At 37.5% G+C, this 21380-nt stretch overlaps 1 protein-coding gene across 29 annotated transcripts in view; it reads right to left on the bottom strand.

Annotated features, from left to right (window-relative positions):
* LOC117417163 (disks large homolog 1) overlaps positions 1-21380 on the bottom strand; it is a 207851-nt gene that overhangs the window by 23698 nt on the left and 162773 nt on the right. For 28 of the 29 annotated variants that reach the window (XM_034029084.3, XM_034029085.3, XM_059034543.1 and 25 more), the window contains 3 exons: positions 18276-18432; positions 17274-17376; positions 3387-3501 (listed from right to left, as the gene is read on the bottom strand). In XM_034029084.3, the coding sequence (XP_033884975.1) occupies positions 3387-3501; positions 17274-17376; positions 18276-18432 (375 nt within the window). Of the gene's footprint in view, positions 1-3386; positions 3502-5485; positions 5732-17273; positions 17377-18275; positions 18433-21380 lie in introns of those variants that run through there. The other variant, XM_034029112.3, reaches the window with a different exon arrangement.

Below are 21380 nucleotides of genomic sequence, written 5' to 3'. Positions count from 1 at the left end.
TGTATCTGTTTGCAATTTTATTATATTAGAAGAGCAACTAAATGTCATATACCTTGAGTTAGAAACACACACTTGAATTTGGTTTTTGAGCATTAAATAAATGAGCAGGAGCCAGGAGACTGAGCTGTCAATTGCATTTTTCTTGTCCTATAGATGCACAAATGTTTTCTAATAGTAAACCTGTTGTGATACACATCAGTTAACAGCAAATCTAGCATTTCAAGGGGAGTTCTGAAGCCTAGGACTGGGTATATGGACTAGTGCGAGGTTAAAACCAGGCTGACTGGTGGCATCTTGGAATTTCACCTATACCCTAACCCTAACCCTAATTCAAATAATGCAGCCTCACCTTCTCTACTCCTCTATGCACTCATACAATGTACTGTACCACCTTTGTGAGGGACAAGACACCAACATAAAAATAAAAGCTGGTCTTCAATGAGACTGACCTCTCAAATAATCAAGATCATTTTGTCCTAGGATTATGAATAGATTCTCTCCTTAAGAAGCACCTTCAAGTTGAGTGGCTATAGTAGAATTAAAATTAATTCATGCTTTTAATTTTAAAAAAAAAAGCCCTTTACATTAGCATCCTCAATGCCCTGTGGTTTGAGCCACTAATTGACACTTTGCATGTTCACGAAAACTACTAAATGGCTGGGGAAAACAGATCGTCAACAGAGCCCTGCAAGTGTGGATGCACTTGCTACCATGGCTCTTACTGCCCATTTTCTTTGTAAGCAGCTGTCATGTTGGTTGTAAGGGGACAATTGTTTTTGCGCAGTTTGACTCATTTTTGCTCTTATTGTGGGTAGCTGTTTACTTTTTAGCCACAATAGCTGGCATTTAGTCTACGGGAACAATGGTAGTGTGTTTTGATTTAGAAAATGACATTTTTCAGTCTGCTTTCTACAGTAGTTGCTATGCAACTACAAATGAGGTTGCCAAATAGGGAGAGTTTTCATGCATCAATTATTAGCCAATCATTTGCACCTTACAAAGCCAAAAGGCTACACTGTTTTGTTAGTTAATGTCAATGGCTAATTATTGCTTATGGTGGCAATTTACAGTTTACATCATTGAAAACACAACTTTTTGCTGCTTCTTGCCCCGCTGTATGGAGGTGAAGAAATCTCTGCATTTAATTAAATCAACACTGCAGGGTGCAACAGGTAGTGTTTGCCGCTGGGTCAATAGCATTTCCAGGTTATTGAGCTCCCCACATGTACATTACACCCCAGAACTGATTCTGCACTTAATTACCTATATATCTTCTTGACTTATTGACCCATATTGACTCAGAGTTACAGAGGAATGTTTATTTAAATAAGGGACATCCATTATAAAACAGCTAGTGAATTCGTTGGTTATCACCACTCAAGGTCAGGGCTTATGATTTGTTTGGAACCGCAAAAACCCACCCAAAGACCCACCCTTGAAACTGGGTGTTACAAATATAAAAAAAGTTATTGTTTTATCCTGTTCCATTACGAAACATCTTGAAATCTCTTATTTGAAGACGCTACAAATCAGCATACTGTAACACAGGGAGGCTAATCTACGGAAGAATGTACAGTAAGGGTTTTGGAGTGTGAGACATTGCAGCTTTAAAACACATATGGTGTGTGCTTTTAAGAAGCATATTTCCAATATAAGCATGGAGAATTACAAGTTACCAATTGATCGAACCCATCTTACACATCTGTTGTAATAGCATGGATAATAACTGTGTATTCCAACATTACAACACTTTACCGAAAAAGCCAGAAACTCATCACACAAAGCCTATAATGAATACAATTAGCTGTGAAGGTCAAAAGTAATACTGTGCATCGCCTGATAAACCACTATTTCTGTCCATGATATTTCTTAATAGCAGGTAAATCGTATCAACTGCTTGCCAAAAGCAGCTCTGTGTTAAAGTAAGACGACGGACTGGCTCATGATACCCATGTCAATAGTTTTTTTTTTTCAGCTTGTTCCAGTAACAGATAAAAATCCACAAAGTAAATATATAGTCTGGTCTACACAAGCGCTGTTGTGGGAACACAGACCACCATTAGACATGCCATAACAGAAACCCTGTAGGAGGCAGCAGTTTATTTTATTTTTTTACATTAACAGTAACAGGTGATTTTCTTCTTTCAAAAAAAAAAAAAAAAAAGAGACGTCAATGAGTAAATGCCCCAAAGTATCAACTAAACAATCCTCTACTCTTCTAATTGTGCAATTCTGCACTACTCCTTTAATGCAGTGCGTCATTCCAGCAGTCCCAGTATATTGCGGGCTAAAGGGGTCTACAGCCTGGGAGTGACTGGAGCCTAAACAACATTTTTTTTTTTTTTGCTTGGAGACAAATGTATCTCAATTTGAAACAACACCTAAGGGTACAAAGTGGGACAGAACAGGACACTGAAGATGACAGTTTTGTCAAAAGATTTGTTTACCTAAACCTTTTGATGAATAATTTGTGGTAAAGTGTGGCTGATGTGTGTTTCTGGCAATGGTGAATGGATTGACTAATCAAAGTGTCACATTCCAGCTGATGCCCTAAACTACCCTGAGAGCTACAGCACAGAACGTTGCATGAGAAAAACAGCGGCAATGCATGAATATCCCCCCCCACCCCCTCCCCAGTGCAGGACTCCTGAAGGTGACAGCTGCCTTCTATTTAAGCGCAGTCAATTACAGGTGCCCGGGGGGCTTTATATATGACATTCAAGATGGATGACAACTGAATTGATCTAATTTCGGACTGGGCAAAAAAAAAAAAAAAAGTTATCTGTAGTTCAGCACTTCATTTCCATAACAGGTTACAGGGGCTTTTACTCAATTAAAATCAGATTTTCGAACGAAGCTGTGCTGGCGAGGAAAGAAAGGCTGTCAAGGTAAATCTAGGCGCATACATTTAGATAGTACATGTGCACATTTGATTAGACAAGACAGTATATATACACAGACAAGGACACCTTAAAAGTAGTCTTTGGGTTATACAGATTATAGCTATTTTAAAAAAGTCCCTACATTCATCGAAATGGAATACTCACAGAAAATCCATCAAATTGTACATGACATTCACAAACCATTTCAAAAGGAAGAGTTAGACTAGAATAAAACTAGAAATGCCCTAAGCAAGTTTCATCACAGCTGAATACAGTGGTTCTCTCTCTATGTATCTATATATAAATGAGAGGCACAAAGTCAGTCATATAGCCTCTATTTACCCTGAAATAATAATTTGATAGCAGCATTGCCTCTGCTAAAAAAAGTTCCTTTACAAGTTTCAGCAATAAGTAAACAAGATAGTTAGTCTGATTATTCTCAACACCTACAGTACCTGCCATCTTGTTTTTTCAATGGGGGAAAACCACGGGCCGAGTTCCTACCTGACATAGAGTGATCTCTTCTGGCTGGTCCGCAACGACCCAGATCCTGAGCTTACACTGCTGTTCATCATCTGCTCCCGTAGATCATGGATTTTGGCTTCAAACCGACTGTATTCTGGAAAGAATGGGATCAAAATAGATGTTAGATATTTGCAAGTAGATCATCTCAATATAGGTGGTCTTCACATCAGAGACTCTGGAATGACCCACCTCTACTGGGACTATTCCTCAAGATAGATCACCTGTGCAGTCATGGATAAAGAAGAACCTGCCAATCAAAAGACTTACTTTCAGCCTTCTATCAAGATTGGTCAGATCTGCTGTTATGCTTTTTTTTTTTTTTTTTTTTTTTTACTGAAACAGATTTTGTATCAAATGTGTGTGCGGCATCTCTCTCACAGATGTTTCTAAACACACACACACCATGCAATTTTGACTCTCAGGTAATGTTGTCACTACAAAGCACAGCTCTCCTAATCTAATCTGTAGCACCAAATTAACACAGCTGCGGAGGCAATACATGGTTACATTCCTATCAATGAAAAGCAGCAACCACAGTTAGCAAATCCACCTTCATAAATGGATACCTCTTTTTTTTTTTAAATTTAGTCGTTGCCAATTATTTTTATTATTTTCTCCCAATTTGGAATGGCCAATTATTTATTACGGTCGGCTCACCACTACCACCCCTGCGCTGACTCGGGAGGGCGAAGATGAACACACGCTGTTCTCCGAAGCGTGTGCCGTCAAGCCGACCGCTTTTTTTCACACTGCAGACTCACGATGCAGCCACCCAAGAGCTACAGCGTCGGAGGACAACGCAGCTCTCGGGCAGCTACAGGTAAGCCCGCAGACTACAGGGGTCGCTGGTGCGCGGTGAGACGAGGACACCCTGACCGACCTAACCCTCCCTCCCCCCGGGCGACGCTCGGCCAATTGTGCGCTGCCCCTTGGGAGCTCCCGTCCTCGATCGGCAAAGGAATAGTCTGGATTCGAACTCGCAACTTGCAGGCTATAGAGCGCATCCTGCACTCACGTGGAGCGCCTTTACTGGATGCGCCACTCGGGAGCCCCGATACCTCTTTTAATAAGGTCAATATTTCAAACCCACGACTCCAGTAAGTGGATATATCGGACATGGTGCAGCATCACAGGCTGCAGTGCATGAGGAAGATGATCATGCCTACTGGCTTCATTACTCATCTTAGTTATTGCTATTTCTGTTTGAAAGAGACGTTTCTTATTCACAGAGAGAAGCACTCACTCGTCAGGTTTACGTACTCTTTTGTTGTAACCAACCATCCATATAGACAAAAACTCTTTTCTGCAGAGACAGTAATGAACAACACATTTTTCATGAATTATTCAAATGTTGTGGCCTACTTTGAGTTAATATTCTCTGCCTCTGTACAGTATCCTCCTGTGTTGTTGTATCACATTACGTAAGACAACAGACACAATTTCTGTCAAGTGCCAAACTAGAACTAGCATTTCTGCACTCCTCACCTTAGTATTCTTTAATTTACAGTGGGGATGCTTCAGAAAAAAACACAAAGAAACTTCTCTTAGGGGTCTCTATTCTTTCAAATGTGAGGATAACAAATCAGATCCAATATTAATGCATCCACATTGTTTTTAAAACTACTATGCATCGGGAAATACAATATATACTGTATATATATATATATATATATATATATATATATATATATATATATATATATATATATATATATAAACAATTAAATATATTTTTAAATGTATTGTAAAAATAAATCACTAAAATGAACAATTTTGCCTAATGAGGAACAAAAACAAGGATCTGCTCTTCCCATTTCCACAGATGTGAAGCTCTTCAATACAAAGGCATTCTGCAAACACAAAAGACTTACAATATACACCACAGCAATCAAAGTTTAACAATGCTGCAACACAACACAAAGAATGGGAACCATGCAGAAAGTACAACTGAATCTGATCTGAGAGACACATTAGCATTACGGTTTAAACCAGCAAAGACCACAACAGCATGCTGCTCATTTATCCCCCCTCCCCAAACAATTTAACCTATAAATCCCACTGCAGTTCTCTATACTTACACTAATCTTTCCTGAAGAAGGACAGAATGCTCTCCCTGTAGGATTTCAGCAACCTATTTAGTTTCCAACATCTGCAGCCACCTCAGATCTGAAACTGGTCTGTTGAAGGAAAGCTCTACATTGCGCTCGTCCACTCTGCCTGGTGTTCCATGTGACTCTGAACAGCGTGAGACACACAGCTACAAAACATCAAGACACCAACCTCCCGAGCTAAGCCAGCTGCATCAGCAGCCTTCTCCACTACAACGATGAATAGTGATTATCTTCCTCTAAGGCAGAGTTGCAGTTCAAGCACCCCCAGTGCAGGATCACAACAGATGCTAATGGGCTCTGCTACCCCCCCCCCCCCCTCCACCACCACCACCACCACTCCTCCTCCTCCTCCTCCTCCCCACCTCTACTCCTCTGTTCAGTTACAGCAATGTCCTACAGGCTCACAGACACAAACACAGTATCTTTACTTCAATAAGTGTCTATTTATAAAATATCTTTTAATATTGAGGATGGGATCAATATTTTGTTAGATCAGTGAGCTAATCTGTTTTGGTTTAATAGCTTAATTAAATCATATTTAGGAAAGTGTAATATCTTAAAATAAGAATACTGTACTATTCACAGTCTGTAAAGAGCTGAAATGAATTATAAAGTTTAGAGAGCTCTAACATTTTAATCTGTGGCTTACACGGCAACAACCTTGTTAAATCACATAGAGCTACTAAAACTTCTAAAAGGAAATATTTAAAAAACAAATTGTGATCCCAGGGAATAGTTTTTTTCTCTAATTAAAGTTCCACTTTCTTAATGTTATATTGTCAAGGTATTTCTTTCATCCTTTTCAAATTCAGCATGACCTTTCTGTTCCCTGAAAAGAACTGACAGTTGTTTTTTTTGTTTTTTTTATGAATGACAACAATTTTCATTTCATGACACTCAGGCCAATGTCTCAAAACCTCTCACTTCATACTGCCAGAAGCACAATTTGTTTAGAATGGAAAAACATACAATAAAGTAACCGAACCAAAGATTAAATACATTTAATTACAATAATTGGTCTTTAAAATCAATTTCCTCATAAAATTACACATTTTATGTTTACTTGTTTCCAAATATTATGTCTAAATATGTAATAACCAAATATGTTTACTGGTTAAACATGGTCCAGCACGGGGATCACAGACTGCTGCAAAGACTCAGGACAAAAACACTGTCACTTTGGAACTGTGATCAGTTTTATCTAGATGCAGTGCAACAACAGCTCCATGAAAAAGAATGGATGCCTCATCACAGAAACTGTGTTTTAATAATCCCACAAGCTCTTTCTTCATAAAAAAAAACCTGGTTTAATTGTTTGTGCCTACCCGCAGCAACCTACAGAAACCTTTTACAGAACAATTAGAAGATGAGCTCATCAAGGATGGAGACATGCAAGCTTGTATTTAATTAAAGACTTTGCTTTGACAGTGGTATTCATATATGTTAAAAAAATTTTTTTAAAAAAAGGTTCACTGATCCACATACATTTTTTCCACCCAACCAGAAAGTGTGAAAGTACCATATTTTTAAAGACTTTTTTTAAATGTAATTGAATTATTACTGTACAAAACCACCCGGAGTGCACATTAAAACCATTACAATTTGGGATCATCACCATCAATTAAAAGGCATGTTTTTTTTTCTGTAGCATCTGATCTTTTTGCCGCTTGTTTTCACCCCTGTGAACACTGCATCTATGTGAAACAAAAATCATAATTGGCAAAGCCCTTGGGTATATTTAATTGACAGATGTTTTTTTGAATAGGGGTTGTTTATTTCCTAATGAGGATTAAAAAGTGAAGTGACATTTTGTGCTAGGCTGTGAATATGACCATTTTAAAAACACACAAGGTGGAATTCCTGTTGATGGCTACAAAGTCATGTTTTATTGGCTCCTGTTACTGTATTTTCCACACACTAACCACCCCACCCAATAGAAGCTTTACAGTTAAATCAATATTAAGGCAAAGAAGCTCTTAGTGTAAATCTAAACATACTCAGCACATTTATTATCATACTAGTGCAATACTTGGAGCATTTTACAGATTTCCTCATGCTTGAAATAGAAAAAAGTGTTTGAGAGCTCTAGAAAGCATTACAAACTGATATTATTCACACACACACAAGTTCTTTTAATCTTGTACATTTGTTTTTTGTTTTATTTATTTAATTCAGGATATTTACGATTATTTCAGGGGATGTATGTTCTCAATGTAAAGCCATTGTCCATTGATTTAAATGAACTAGCAGTAAGAGCTATACTTCGAATATATACAAGGACTGAAAGCTAATTATACCAACCAAGTTTACATTCATGTATAGTCATGTTATGAAGCACATAGAAGTTCCACATTTTACAAAAAATCTAAAAACAAAACAAATGTCAAGTAAACTAAAGTATGGTCAGGACCACCTTCTGTGTTAGCAGTGAACAGGATAGCAAAGCTTTTAAAAACCTTGAAAAACACCAATAAAACAGGGCCTTGAGGTTTCAGGCAAGAATTCTCAGATTATTGCAGACAAGATAAACAAACAAACAAAAACGTTCCCCACCTTCGGTCCACCCACGTGAACAGCCTTGGGAACAGCTACAGAAAACAGTAAGTGTCTAGAGTTTACCCATTTCATTTTTCATACCCGATGTGCGTCTTTGGAGGGCTGCGTCACAAATCTAAAAATATTGCCAAAGCACTTTAAGGGTGATTCAGAGGCGGCAGCAGAGTCAATGCACTTTAAGGTTGATTCACAGGTGGCAGCAGTCAATGCGTGATGTAGTGGAGTGGAGTAGTGGTTAGGGCTCTGGACTCTTGACCGTAGGGTCATGGGTTCAATCCCTGGTTGGGGACACTGCTGCTGTACCCTTGAGCAAGGTACTTTACCTAGATTGCTCCAGTAAAAACCCAACTGTATAAATGGGCAATTGTATGTAACAAAATAATGTAATTGTATGTAAAAATAATGTGATATCTTGTAACAATTGTAAGTCGCCTTGGATAAGGGCGTCTGCGAAGAAATACATAATAATAATAATAATAATAATAATAATAATAATAATAATAATAATAATAATAATAATAATAATGGGGTTTAGAAACAAGAAAGGCCCTTCAATTTAATTGACAATACGTCATGCAAACTAGGTTCCTTAAATAGAAATGAAGAACAAATGTTGTGCAAGCTTGACTGAAAGAAAATGACCACATCGACAGCAATAAAAAAAAAAATATTTAAATCATTTGAGGAATATATTGATCTACATAAAAACATTTTTTCAACCAGCCCAAAATAAGCTAAAACTTTTTTGGAGGAATAAAAAGACTAAATTCTTCATAAACTCACACAATACTGCTGCATGAAAGCCAATAATGAAGGGCCTTTGTTATTTTGAAGCACTGCTAGACTTGTACGTTGTAATTAAATGTGGTATAGGACGTTTTCTATTAAGAGAAGAACTGCAGACATGACGACTGCATTTTGTTTTATTGACGCATGTGTTTGAAAGAATATGGCAATTATCCTCTTAGGCTTAAACGGCTGCACAGTGACAAATATGCAAAATTTGACTCCAATAATAAACTTGCTACAGTACTTGAACAAAATCCAACCAGAAAAAATAAAATTCAACATTGAGATTGGCTTACTGAGAGGGAGAAGGCAGTGACACAGATTATTAGTCACTTCTTGTGACTAATAATCTCCACATTGAAGATGAAGTTAAACTTTGACGGCATGTCTGAGAAATCCAATTCTCTCTGTCCCATCAATGACCTTTGCAGACATTAACACCCCCCAGAGAAAAAGAATGGGTTCCCTTCAGCAATCTTCCCAGCCTGAGGCTCTAGTTTCTCAAGACAATGTATAATTAATGAGCCCATGTACAAACCTCATCATGCACGACACAATAAAAAACAAGTAATCATTTTCAAGCACAAAATCCTGTCTTGTAATGGCTTGGAGATGGTATTTAGTAAATGTTAAAATATGCTTCTATCGGTCTTTTTGGTCTTCAAGTCTGATATGTCCCATAATGTTGGTGGTAGATAAATTGATATCACTGTTCAGGTGGTCATAACCTTAATAAGATCACTACCAGTTGCTGTAGCAACAATGTGTTTCTGGGAAATCATTTTGCAGGTTATGCCTATCGGCTGAAGTGCAGCGGTAACCATAGAGCTGCTTTTTCTGGTGTGTTCACAACCAGGGAGAGTTGAAAAGGCATGAAAACACAAACCCAGTTATGAAGGTGCTCATAAGGTTTTGACTAATTATGTTTCTCTAAGTACACAGGTGGATATCTGTCACTGGCTGTTTTGCTCAGTAATTTGTTTCCACTAATATGCCAATATAAATGCACATATATAAAAAGGTAACATCATTCCATAGACCTTTTGCTCTGTTTTCATCCCTTTTTAGGCTTGAGTGGCAGAGCAATCTAGTTGTCAAGTTACTGAAACATTTATCGTCACAGCTTGACATTATTGAATTATTGCGTGACCCGTTGAATTTCCAATAGGAAATAACCGTATCACGACATCACCGCGAATCCAAGACCACGCAGACATCACCACAAGGGACAGCGCAGACCATTACAGCGACTGCACATAACAGCGCAGGGTCAGTGAGACTCGTATTGCACAATTGTAAAGCAGTTGCATACCTGGCTTGATGAATATCTCTTGCAGATCGAAACGTTGATCTTGGGTATAATAAAAAATAAACACTTTGGAGCATAATATATAAATGTGCGTGTACTATGTTTAACTTTAAAATCTTTCTACCCTGCACCTTGAAAGACTTTGGATGTGCGTATGTTTTCTCTTTGTTTACTACCAGCCCCCCATCCCATTTCTCAGAGCGTCCATTTCTCAAGGAAGAAATAAACAGTGGTTGTTGTTCCGCTATTTTGGCCTCAAAACTGCCTTTGGTGAGTTTCTTTTGTCCGTCGCCGCCACAATATGTAGGAACGTTAATTTGCCCGTTTGGTAGGGCACCTAAAAATGTAATCCTGTAAACTGCTAGAGAATAGATTTATACCGTGTGTGTGTGCGTATTCAGTGGTCGTCCAAAGTTGACAAACCCTAATTTATGGAAGTGTAACACTCTACAATTAATGTTGAATGCATGTATATAGTACATTCCTATAAACACCCCTATTTATTTATGGTAAATATATGTAGATGGTACATTACTAAAAGCCTCCTTATTCTGTTTTCCAATATAAAAAAACAAAACTGTCAGTTCAGCTTGTTACAGTTACGTACTGCTTTGTTTGTGTTGTGCTCTCGTAGCCCTGAATAAATATATTTTCAAAGAAACAAGAAATCACCATTTAATTTGTGCAACAGAAGCATACATTGGGATACCTTTGACAAACAACTGTGGATATCGGCCAATTGCAATATACGCTGAGACCTTGAGGGTGAAAGACTCACTCAAAGATATGAATGCAAAATTAAATAATAATAATAATAATAATAATAATAATAATAATAATAATAATGCAAGTACAACAATATAAAGTTAAACTATTTAAAAAAACAAATCTGTACAAAATATACATTTAAAAAAAAAATCCAAACACCTCATGTCCGTGGATCGGTCCCCAATACTAGGACTAAAGAACAGGAAAATGATGTCACAAGTGGGCAGAGTTAGTAAACAGTGGCGCATTTGGAGCCACTGTGCACTCGCAAAGCTTTTAACTTATTCACGCTTACCATGTCAAAATGTTTCTTGACATAATCAAGCATTCATTTGTATACATAACTGTCAGTCACTTTATATTGACGGATGCCCTGTGGAGAAGTAATCATTCCTATAAAAATACGTGCTGAATATCATTCTGCAACAAGTTAAAAACAAAAGAAAATCGATATGCAGCCCAACCACATACAAAATGCTTGTGGAAACACGCTTTCATTGCACGGTGGTTTTACTTAACATATTTACCAATCTAGTTATGATGGAGAAATCTGTGGTGAACCCTGCTCTGACTGCCTTGTGTGTCCGAGTTAGTGACGCTTTTGTGATTTTGGACTCGCTGTTGTCATGTAACCGGAAATAACACCTTACTGTACTTTTAGAAGCACTAGACAGCTACGTATATATTTCTAATTCCAGAAGCAAAGGCATTTATTCTAGTGCAAAATGTATAATGTGTAAACACACACATTTTAACATTCAAAACAATTTGTTTGTAAAAACACTTTACATGCACACAGAATATATTTAAACTCCAGATATAATATCTATTAGTTTTATTGACTTTGGTATTGTTAATAATGATGCACAACATATCTCACTGCATTGAATTTAATTCATAATTATTATTTTGGTTTTCCATTGTAACATGCAATATGGTCTTTGAACCAAGGGTAAACCTTCATAGCAGCACTCAAGTAGTTTAAAAAGTACATTTTAAGTTAATCCTTAATGAAAAAAGCCTGACTGCTTTTTAAATCTAAAATGTGAAAAGCTCCTGCAGATCAAGTGGTACACTTATACAACCACCCACAACTGAGCAAAACCTTGTCTACTCAAAGTGCTTTTTTTGTATACTTAAAAGACCATGCTAATTTGGAACATCAATATAAAAATCCATTTCTTTTCTCAAGATATTTTAAAAGCATATACTTGAAGTTGAAGAACTTGTGTAAATAGGCAAGGTTCACGGCCTGGTTCTTTTCTGGTGTTTAAGGAGGCAATGGTCACCAAGCAACACAGTAGACCCTACAGGCCTGGTGCCCCGTGACCTCAAAGTGGACCTGCTGGACTGGCCTTTGTCCTGCAGGGGCTGCTAGGTCATCCCCCATAGAGCTCAAGGGTGTAGAGGCAAATGACTTGGTCGTGAGATCAAAGGACAACCTTTAGTTCTCTTGAGATGTGGTGGAGATTGCTGCAGTGAGGACTGTCTAAATAAAGGGGGGTAAAATAATTGGGCACACTAAATTATTATTAAAACGTAGTCAAATAAAATATTTTATTGGGTAAAGTGTGTTGCCATTGCTTAACATCTGCATCACCCTGGGCTGTTTTCAAAAACAGAAACCCCACGAAATAGAAGAGCCCCAGGTCAGGACAGTGTCTGGGAAGTGCAATGTTTTAAATGTTAAAAATAGCTGAAAATCAAAGTCGATGCAAGGAATAATTCCACAAGACGGACTGCAATGGTGCGGCCTCCAGGCTTCAAATATACCGTCAATGTCTAAAATAAGAAACGCTTCAAATGTCGACATTTCATTATAAATGTGAAGTCGGGCTTTGAAGCTAAATAAATAAAAGGTTCATAAAGGTGGCATCTAAAAATAATGCCCTAAGGAATTCTCTATATTATTAATTGCCTTTTTTTTTTAGAAACTCAATGAGACCGAAGTGAAAATGACACATGTTTCAAAAAACACATGAAGATGTAAATGGCTAGATATTTTAAACATATAAAAAAGTAAATGAAAAGTGTATGAAAATGCTTACAGACAGACACAATGTGTTTTTGTACAAGTACTGTTCTCACGTCCCTTTGTAAGCTCACAGTGTGAGTGAAGAGTGTCAGCAAGTACAGTATTTACTGTGACAAAATGTAAACCAAGTTTATAATTATTATAATTAAATACAAAATTGAAAACTGAAAATTCCGATCAACTTCCCTTAATTTAAAAGGGACACCTGAAGGAACTTGCTGGGAGTCAAACTGGAAAAAACATGACCCAATGTGAAAAGCACTTTTCATTCAAAATCGGGACTGACTATGTTTTCTTTTTTAGGGGAAAAAAAATACACCGACAATGGTATTTACCACAATGAAACACACCTAGGTGTTAATTAGGCTACTCAAAGCTGTGACTCAAAGTCTCTTGATTCTTTATTTGTTTATTTTACTTGAATACAGAAGGGTCTGTTATAATGTTAATAGTTAAAAGTAAAAAAAAAACAACTTTAAATGTCATTTTATTAATGCGCATGTGCCTTTCTGTTTACCTGTCTTTACCTGCCTTTGAACTTGCTTTGAACGAGCTTGTCTGGAGACTTCTAACTAGCACTGACCAGACTTCCTCATTCTATTCAAATCATGTGAAGTGACCTTTCAACTCTGCTGGCCCAGCCTACTCTACATATATAAATGCTGTCAGGTGGGACCAGCCTTGCTGTTACCTACATTTCACAGGTCTAAACTTGCCTGAAAAGTCACCTTACCCACAGTTATATTATGGTGCACAACAACTGTGAAATGCATCTGCGTTTCTCAGCTGTGCCTTTTAACAGAGCCATTTTTAAATAAACCACAGCAATGAACATTACGAAGGTAATTGACTTTCATGAACAAAAGCACGCAGAATATGCACCGCACACCTGATCCTTCTAATAAGCTTGAGAAAGTCCTCAGCTGCAACCATCTGCACACTCAATTCCATTTAGGTGAAAAACGCACTTCTAATTTAATTATGAAATCTGCAGTTGAGCACAGGGAAAACCAAAAGTATGTGCATGCTTACAACACACCTGGATGGACAACATATGGCTTAATCCCCTCATAAAAGCATCCCAGGTCCCTCTGGATCCTCTATCTATTACCAGTTATATTTCAGATACACGCAAGTTATTCTGGACACAAAGGCAGTGCCAGTAAAGTAAGAGTTCCATTTTCACAGCTTGCAAGTTCCAGACAGCATTCTGTTTGTACTCCAAAGACCTTAGCTTCAGTATGGGACTTTGTGGCCAATCTTCATCTTCCATTAAATGTGAACACTGTTCTTTCAAAAGCATTTGCATTAAATCCTGTGTCTTATAAATGCATTCAGTAAACATCTTTGGTATTCATTTTCAAAAGTCAGAATCCTTCAAATTCAGTTGGAATAAAAAGAACATGATGGTAATCTTGAATATGAACCTTTCTGAATCTAGAATTTTGACTTGGGCACATCAATGGCAAGATTTTTTTTTAAATCAAAATTAAGAAGAATCATTAATACTGTATGCCTAATACAGCAGAGTCAGTCAACAGGAATTGTGCATCATATAAGTGTGCCTGATTATTCCAGCACATTTAACACATTGTGTGCTCATGGTAATTGAAAACAGATACCAATTTTCATGTGCATGTAACCTGAATACTTTTCCCAAAAGAAAAAAGTATACCCACACATTTTAGCCAGCTTTATCCTTGTAGATAAAAATGTTGCAGCAGTACAAACATAGTACTAATGACGAGATTCTTCTGGCAATTTATCATCAATATAACCATAGTGTCACAGTACATCTTGTTCAATAGGTGGCACTGTGGTATTGTAGCTCTCTACAGACTGCATGAAACTGATACAGCTCTAAAAGAAGCCTTGCTCTTCGCTGCCTTTTGTTTATGAACCCAAAACACAGCTCTCCAGGGATGCATACCCCATTGTCATCCCACATCTATTCATTGTATCAACCAATACATTCTAATAGGGACACTATGTGCAAATGTTGATATTTTTGTTTATTTTGTCAACATTCATTTATGCAAGTATCATTAATGCAGGTTTCCGGAACATGGACTATTCTCTAATGGGAGAAGATATTCCTCTATTTTTCTGGCTGCATGGTATTTTACCATCATATCCCAAGAATAATGAGGAGAAACCAGTTTTATTTGCAACAGTAAAAAAAAGTCTACTATCTCAAGAACCTAATGCATTTTAATGACAATGTCCTTTTTCTAAAACTAATATTGCATTTGGTATGGATTTTAAGGTCATCAAAGCCTAAGCAATATACAGTTTTCCATACAGCAACCAAACAGGTGTCAATAGAGATGGGTGTACTTTGTGACATATGGAAATAGCAAATGGTTAATCATTTAACAGTCTATCATAATATTTCCAGCACACTAGAAACTCTGAGTCTGGGTCCAAATCTAACCTTTCAGCACAGATGCTGTGGTGCACAAACCCCCATAAACACAATAAACATGTTGATGGATCTGACTGAAGCGCAGATGCTCTTCTGGATAGCATGTGGGAATTTAATCTGCCCCTGCAGTGAAAAAAAAAAAAAAAAGCAGCTTCTCTTGGCCAAAAGTGCTATTGACAAGGGTCTGTGCGGGCTAAATGATTAAAAATGGCTGTGCTCAGCTCATCAGGTGCGGAAGGAAGCGCCGAGAAGCACGCCATGGTACTGCTCAGTAGCAAATGTTTGTACAAAAAGAAAATTAAAAAAGAAGTAGTCAAGGGGAAGAAAAAAGGAGCAGAGAGCTTTAATTCATTCTTTTATAACACCAATCACACAGTTATGAGAAACAATTCCCCCTTCCTTCACTAACCAGCATAATCACCCATAACGACACACAACAGCTTACAGAGGGCTTCATGGGTTTGTAGGCCTCGAGATCACACTTAAATAAGACGCTCGTTGAGAATTAATCATTTTGATTAGCCAGTTTTAATGGTTTACAATTTCTGTACTGCCATGACAGTCATCTGGCAATTGAGAGAAGAATTAAAAGCCATAAGAAACTGCCTGCCTGCTGTCAACAGCCTACTGTGAACATATACAATCATCATACACCGCCACCATACTGTGCTTTACAGTACCAAGTGTTTATCCACTGCTGTTCACGTTTTGTCGAGTGAATATTCATGGAGGTTTGACAGATGTTACTGTTGTTTTCATTATCATCGACTTCTCTTGGAAGAATCACACTGAAAATCTTCAAGGTAACTGTCATGTACTTCTGCTGCCTAGCTGGTGCCCCAAAAGCTGTGCTTTCAGATGGATCTATAAGTGAACTGGCTATAGCTGTGTTTACAAGCTAAATAAAATCACACACTCATCGTCTCTATTATATATTGCTTCACAGTTATATACAAGTTACAATATCCAGCTGATGTTGCTAATCAAACTTTTATTTAGTTGTATCATTAATCATTTTCTATTTCTGTTAAGTGCTGAAGTACTGTATGTTACTGTTTTGAAGTAACTTTGCAATTTGAGAATTCAGATATGCCTCAGGTTTGATTTTTCAAGCAGCAGAAAAATCCCTGTGTATATTTCCAGCTCAATATTGTCTTTATGGGCTCGTTAGCAACACGGAAGGCAAGGAATGGCGTATGACTGATGCTTTGCCAACAGCAGTATTTCACTGGGATCAGCACATTTGGAATGACTGAATAATCAATCATATATACATTTTCATATACAGCATGGACTTGCTAGAGTGAGGTTTTGATTGGATGAGATTTTGGTCATTAAAAAAAAAACACAATCTGATGTTACGTTCCACAATCACTTTCAATTTTACACCAAAAAAGTGGTGTCAGTTTACTTGTTTTCCACTAAATACAAACTAACTACAAAACAGTATTTAGCTTTCAAAAGCACACTACTATGAGGGTGCCGACCCTTGCAGTACATGCACACACATTCAAACCCTCTTAACTGCTATTAGAATGATAAAACAATCAGATTGATACACCCAGTAACAGCATTCTGACACAAACCCTCTTATCTAGATTTATGACCCCCCCCCCCCCCCCCAACCTGTATTAAACGCAGTATTCTTACATAGTGGGGTTTCCCAAGCGAGGGTATCAATTTGTTTTTGTTTAGCATAATAGAGTGAAGGGGAAACACTGGGTCCTAGCCACATGCTTTCTCAGAGTTATTCAATGAATTATATTCTATGAATATTCATTGAACTGGATGGTTGCTCCAGGCCCAGCTGACCCCAGGTCCAATTCTAAAGGCTAGACAGCACCCCCTAGGGAAGTGTGGCCCTCGGACTCACCCTCTGGACGATACTGAGCGACGATGGTGACTGTCTGGCCTGCGTTCTTCAGAGCTGCGGCAGCCTGCTCGTGCGTCGCACTCCGAAGGTCAACACCGTTCACCTGCATTAGAGGCAAGTTAACAGCATTAGAGGCCTCCCCAGGGAACCTGACATAGCCATTGGTCTCTAGTGATATACATTACACAGTGACTGTTAATAGAACATTTGTCAAAAAAAAAAGTGACATGTTTAATGGTGGCCATTAAGTAAAATATAAGGCAGTACAGCATTAGCACTCTTCAAAATGTATTTTTCATTGCAAGTGCTTAACCCACTCGGTCACGAGTACCGACTAACTTCTAAATAATATTTAGCTTTCAAAAGCTTGCTAAAATGAAGGTGCTGACCCTTGTGGTTCAAGCATGCTCTCTTTAAAAAGCCTACAATTATATTCCACAGCATTCAGTTCCACACTCAACCCCTCTTAACACGTATATCGTAATATCTGTGTTCCATAAAGCAGCCTACAGAATACTTTTTTGTTGTTCGTATTTGCGGAATATATTACACAGAAAATACTGCATTCCCCACTGACGATTCACAGATACAAATGTACATACGAACGTGACAGTCTGGCCCTGTAAAACTTAAATTCACTTTTTTTGTTTGTTTTCTGTAGGGATTAACAAATTGCATGTTCTCTTCCCCCTGTGTTTAAGACTGTTCTCCTGGCTATTCTTGTTCATTCTCCAATGATTTCTAAATTTGAGTTCCCTTTATCAGCTGCCTACTACTACTACGACTACTACTACTACTACATTGGGAGTTGGTGGCAGTTACTAGCCTTTGCAAAAATTAGTATTTTAATACTACAGTATAGTAGCTCTACTCGTGTTAATAGCTCATACAGCTCTTAAGTCTTTAGTTACTATACGTAGGTATGAACATGGAAACTTTTCTATAATTTGACATTTTAAATTTCAGTGCTGGCAAGATAGTGTTTATTGAATGCTGCCTTACGGAGATGATGCGGTCTCCTTTCCTCAGCTCCCCACACAAGTCCGCTGGCCCTCCTGCCAAAATGAAGGAGATGAATATTCCTTCTCCGTCCTCTCCTCCAACGATATTGAAGCCCAGACCTGTGGAGCCTCGATGCAGTACCACTTTTCTAGGCTCCCTGTAAACACAGATGGTAAATGCAATGTGAGAACACCATTTCTAAAAAGGTGCTGGAGTTCAAAGATGTTTTAAATACAATGTTAAGCTTGTACAATGTTAACGTAGCTTTCTTGATTCAGTTTGGGGAAGACAAACAAAAAAATAAGTAAAATATGACCAAGAATTATAAAATCAGCCCTCAAGGAAAGTCTTTTGAATTGATAAAAATAGCATTTTAAAGCAGGTACAGCTCCAAAAATAGAATTATACTGTAGTTAAACTAAAAAAACGTCACTGCTAAAGATCATTAACATTTGTCTTCCTAATTCTTTACATTAACTAAAAAGTCGCTTTAAATAAACCACGATTCAGAAGAAAAAAGCAGGACAATTCAAAAAATGAAGACATTACATAAGAATGATGTATAACAATATCCGAACTTTCATATACAAATTCACAAGCCTCATTTTTGCTCAGTATACATTTAAAAAATACATTTGGTGTAAAAAGCAGCTTACTGACCAATTCACTCCTGAATTTATTGCAGATTGTATTTTTTTATATTAAAGCATACATGCATTATTAAAACAAGTGTACAGTATAACCTCACGGACATTTTTTCAAGTCAACTATGACGGTACGTGTTGATATTACTTGAGATGTTACTACTCCCTCTAGTGGAGCCCATCAGAGCTGCATCACACCAGTAAAGTAACTAGGCAAAGCAATACTGTATTCTGCCATACTACAGAATTTCATCTGACAGAGAAAAGCAAACATTCAGAATATGTTGACAGTCCCCTAAACTAACTTAATGGGTTCACACACAAATTGTTTCAGACACAGAAATAACTGCAAATTATGCCAATTTGCACCAAGCACTGAAATGTGCAGTAGTAGCTATTCTTGTATTTATCGCTAGAGGGCAGTGGAGAACTGTTTATTCAAATTATTATTATTGATGAACCAGACTTTCAGTGATAAAATAAAATAAAAAATCTTCATAGGATGCAATGGGTTAATATTGCTTTTAGAAAACTAGCATAAAATCTTACTGATAAATGAAAAAAACACAAAGAAAAAGTTAAGAGATGAAAACCACAGGGTGGGATTTAATCAAAAACACATTGTCGGAATATTAAAACAATTGAGGCCTTCATTTTATCTTCTGATAAAAAACAAATCTTGGTGTGTTAGTCTTTACAATATTGAAACCGGTCATTTTAAATGGTTGATAATTTGCCTTCATTTATGAATTTCATCACGGAAAATCATACATTACACAAAAATAAATACATACATAAATACATCAAATCATGCCAGTGTTAATGGGAGTGTCCAAACAGAATCTGTATTAAAAGGTGTGACGTCTTTGACAACATTGTTTTCTGATGGAATGCAAATCCTTCCATTAAACAGGATTTACCATCATAAAGCACTTATAATACGCATGTCAAACTGGGGCATTTCTACCCCCCTCATATAAAATACTGTTAGGAGATCATTACCATCTGCCTCACTGCCTACCAGCAGTCCGATGACTTTCAAATCTCTTTTTTCAACGCATCAAGCAATGATTCCTTCAAAAAAAACAAAAGAAAAAACCACCAACTGAGCAGTCCTTGGCTCAGGGATGTTTATTAAAAAGCTGTTCTCATTTCACGAGTAATCCTGACCTTGTTTTAGATCACCTATTTCATTACAGATCACTTTCCTCCTAATTACATACAACACTGATTCCATCCAATTCCATTTTCAAAGAAAACTGTTGACAGCCTATGTATTAACTGATAGTACACACTGTGACAGCATGATTAAAATGGATGGAAAGAAAAACACATTAGCAGGGAAGTCGTAACGGCTGCATATTAACAAAGCTAACCCAGTAACACTCAATTACTCGACTTGAAGACACAAGGCAATCTCTGCCCTGAAATAAGAGAATTGCATTAACTGTTTCATTTTGAAACTGTCACTAAAAGGTTTTTTACTTCTATACCTGTTTCTCTACAGCCATACCATGTATTTTTGAATCTATATAAGTTATGATGAGCAGAACAGCAGCATCTACCAGACTTTGATAGAGGTCTGGTAGGAAGCTTTCTCTTGGCAGGTGCTCCCATGTCACGCTTCCAAGACTGTAGAAACTACTCATGTTTCATAGGGAACAAACATGGAAAACAGTAAGAACGTGGCTACGCCCAGCAATGGTTAAAAGGTGGCACAGCTTCAAAAGGGTTCAATGAGGGATGCAAGCACCCACAATTCATTAAAAACAAAACAAGGTAGGACTTCTCTCAATACACCACAAAATGGGTAACAGTGGGAAAGTGTACATTAATATTAAAATAAAGAGCTAGTGAAATAAATCCAGGACAAGCGACAGATCCTTCCACAGTATATCTGACATCCATGGTTCTTTCTCCTCTATGGTTCCCTATGGCAGTCCAATAGAAATCTTGACATTCACTCAAATTAGTACTATCAGAACAAACTACCAACCTTTAGCAAGTTTAAGAGAATTATACCTCTAGGTAAAACTGCTTTTGGGTAAAGTACAGTAGACAAACTGTCGACAAGGGCTGCTTTCAACAAAGCATGCATGTGGCAAAATGGTTTGCAGTGTGCAGGTGTAGAGGTGATGCAGTGCTCAAGACAAAGACAAACAACAAAGTACTGGTGAAATGATGGTTTATTTATTTGTAATACACAGTCTGATGACAACAGTAAAGAATAAGTGATAACAGGCAATACACAGTGTGGTGTATTGCTCTGTTTAATCCACGTGTTCATAATTGTCCAGATATATAAATATAAGTCTGTAATGAGTGCTGTAGTGCTCGTGGTGCAAATACAATTACTCGGGACTCAAGTGCAGTGTTGTCCGGGTTTTGTGCTGGCCTGTAGCGACAGCTCCGGATCCTGTTAGCCGTCTAATAACAACAAACAAGTATTTTAGACATGACA

Source organism: Acipenser ruthenus, chromosome 12 (assembly GCF_902713425.1).
Source record: "Acipenser ruthenus chromosome 12, fAciRut3.2 maternal haplotype, whole genome shotgun sequence".
NCBI lineage: Eukaryota > Metazoa > Chordata > Actinopteri > Acipenseriformes > Acipenseridae > Acipenser > Acipenser ruthenus.
Note: the sequence above shows the minus strand (reverse complement) of the source record. Positions and strands in the feature narration are given on the sequence as shown.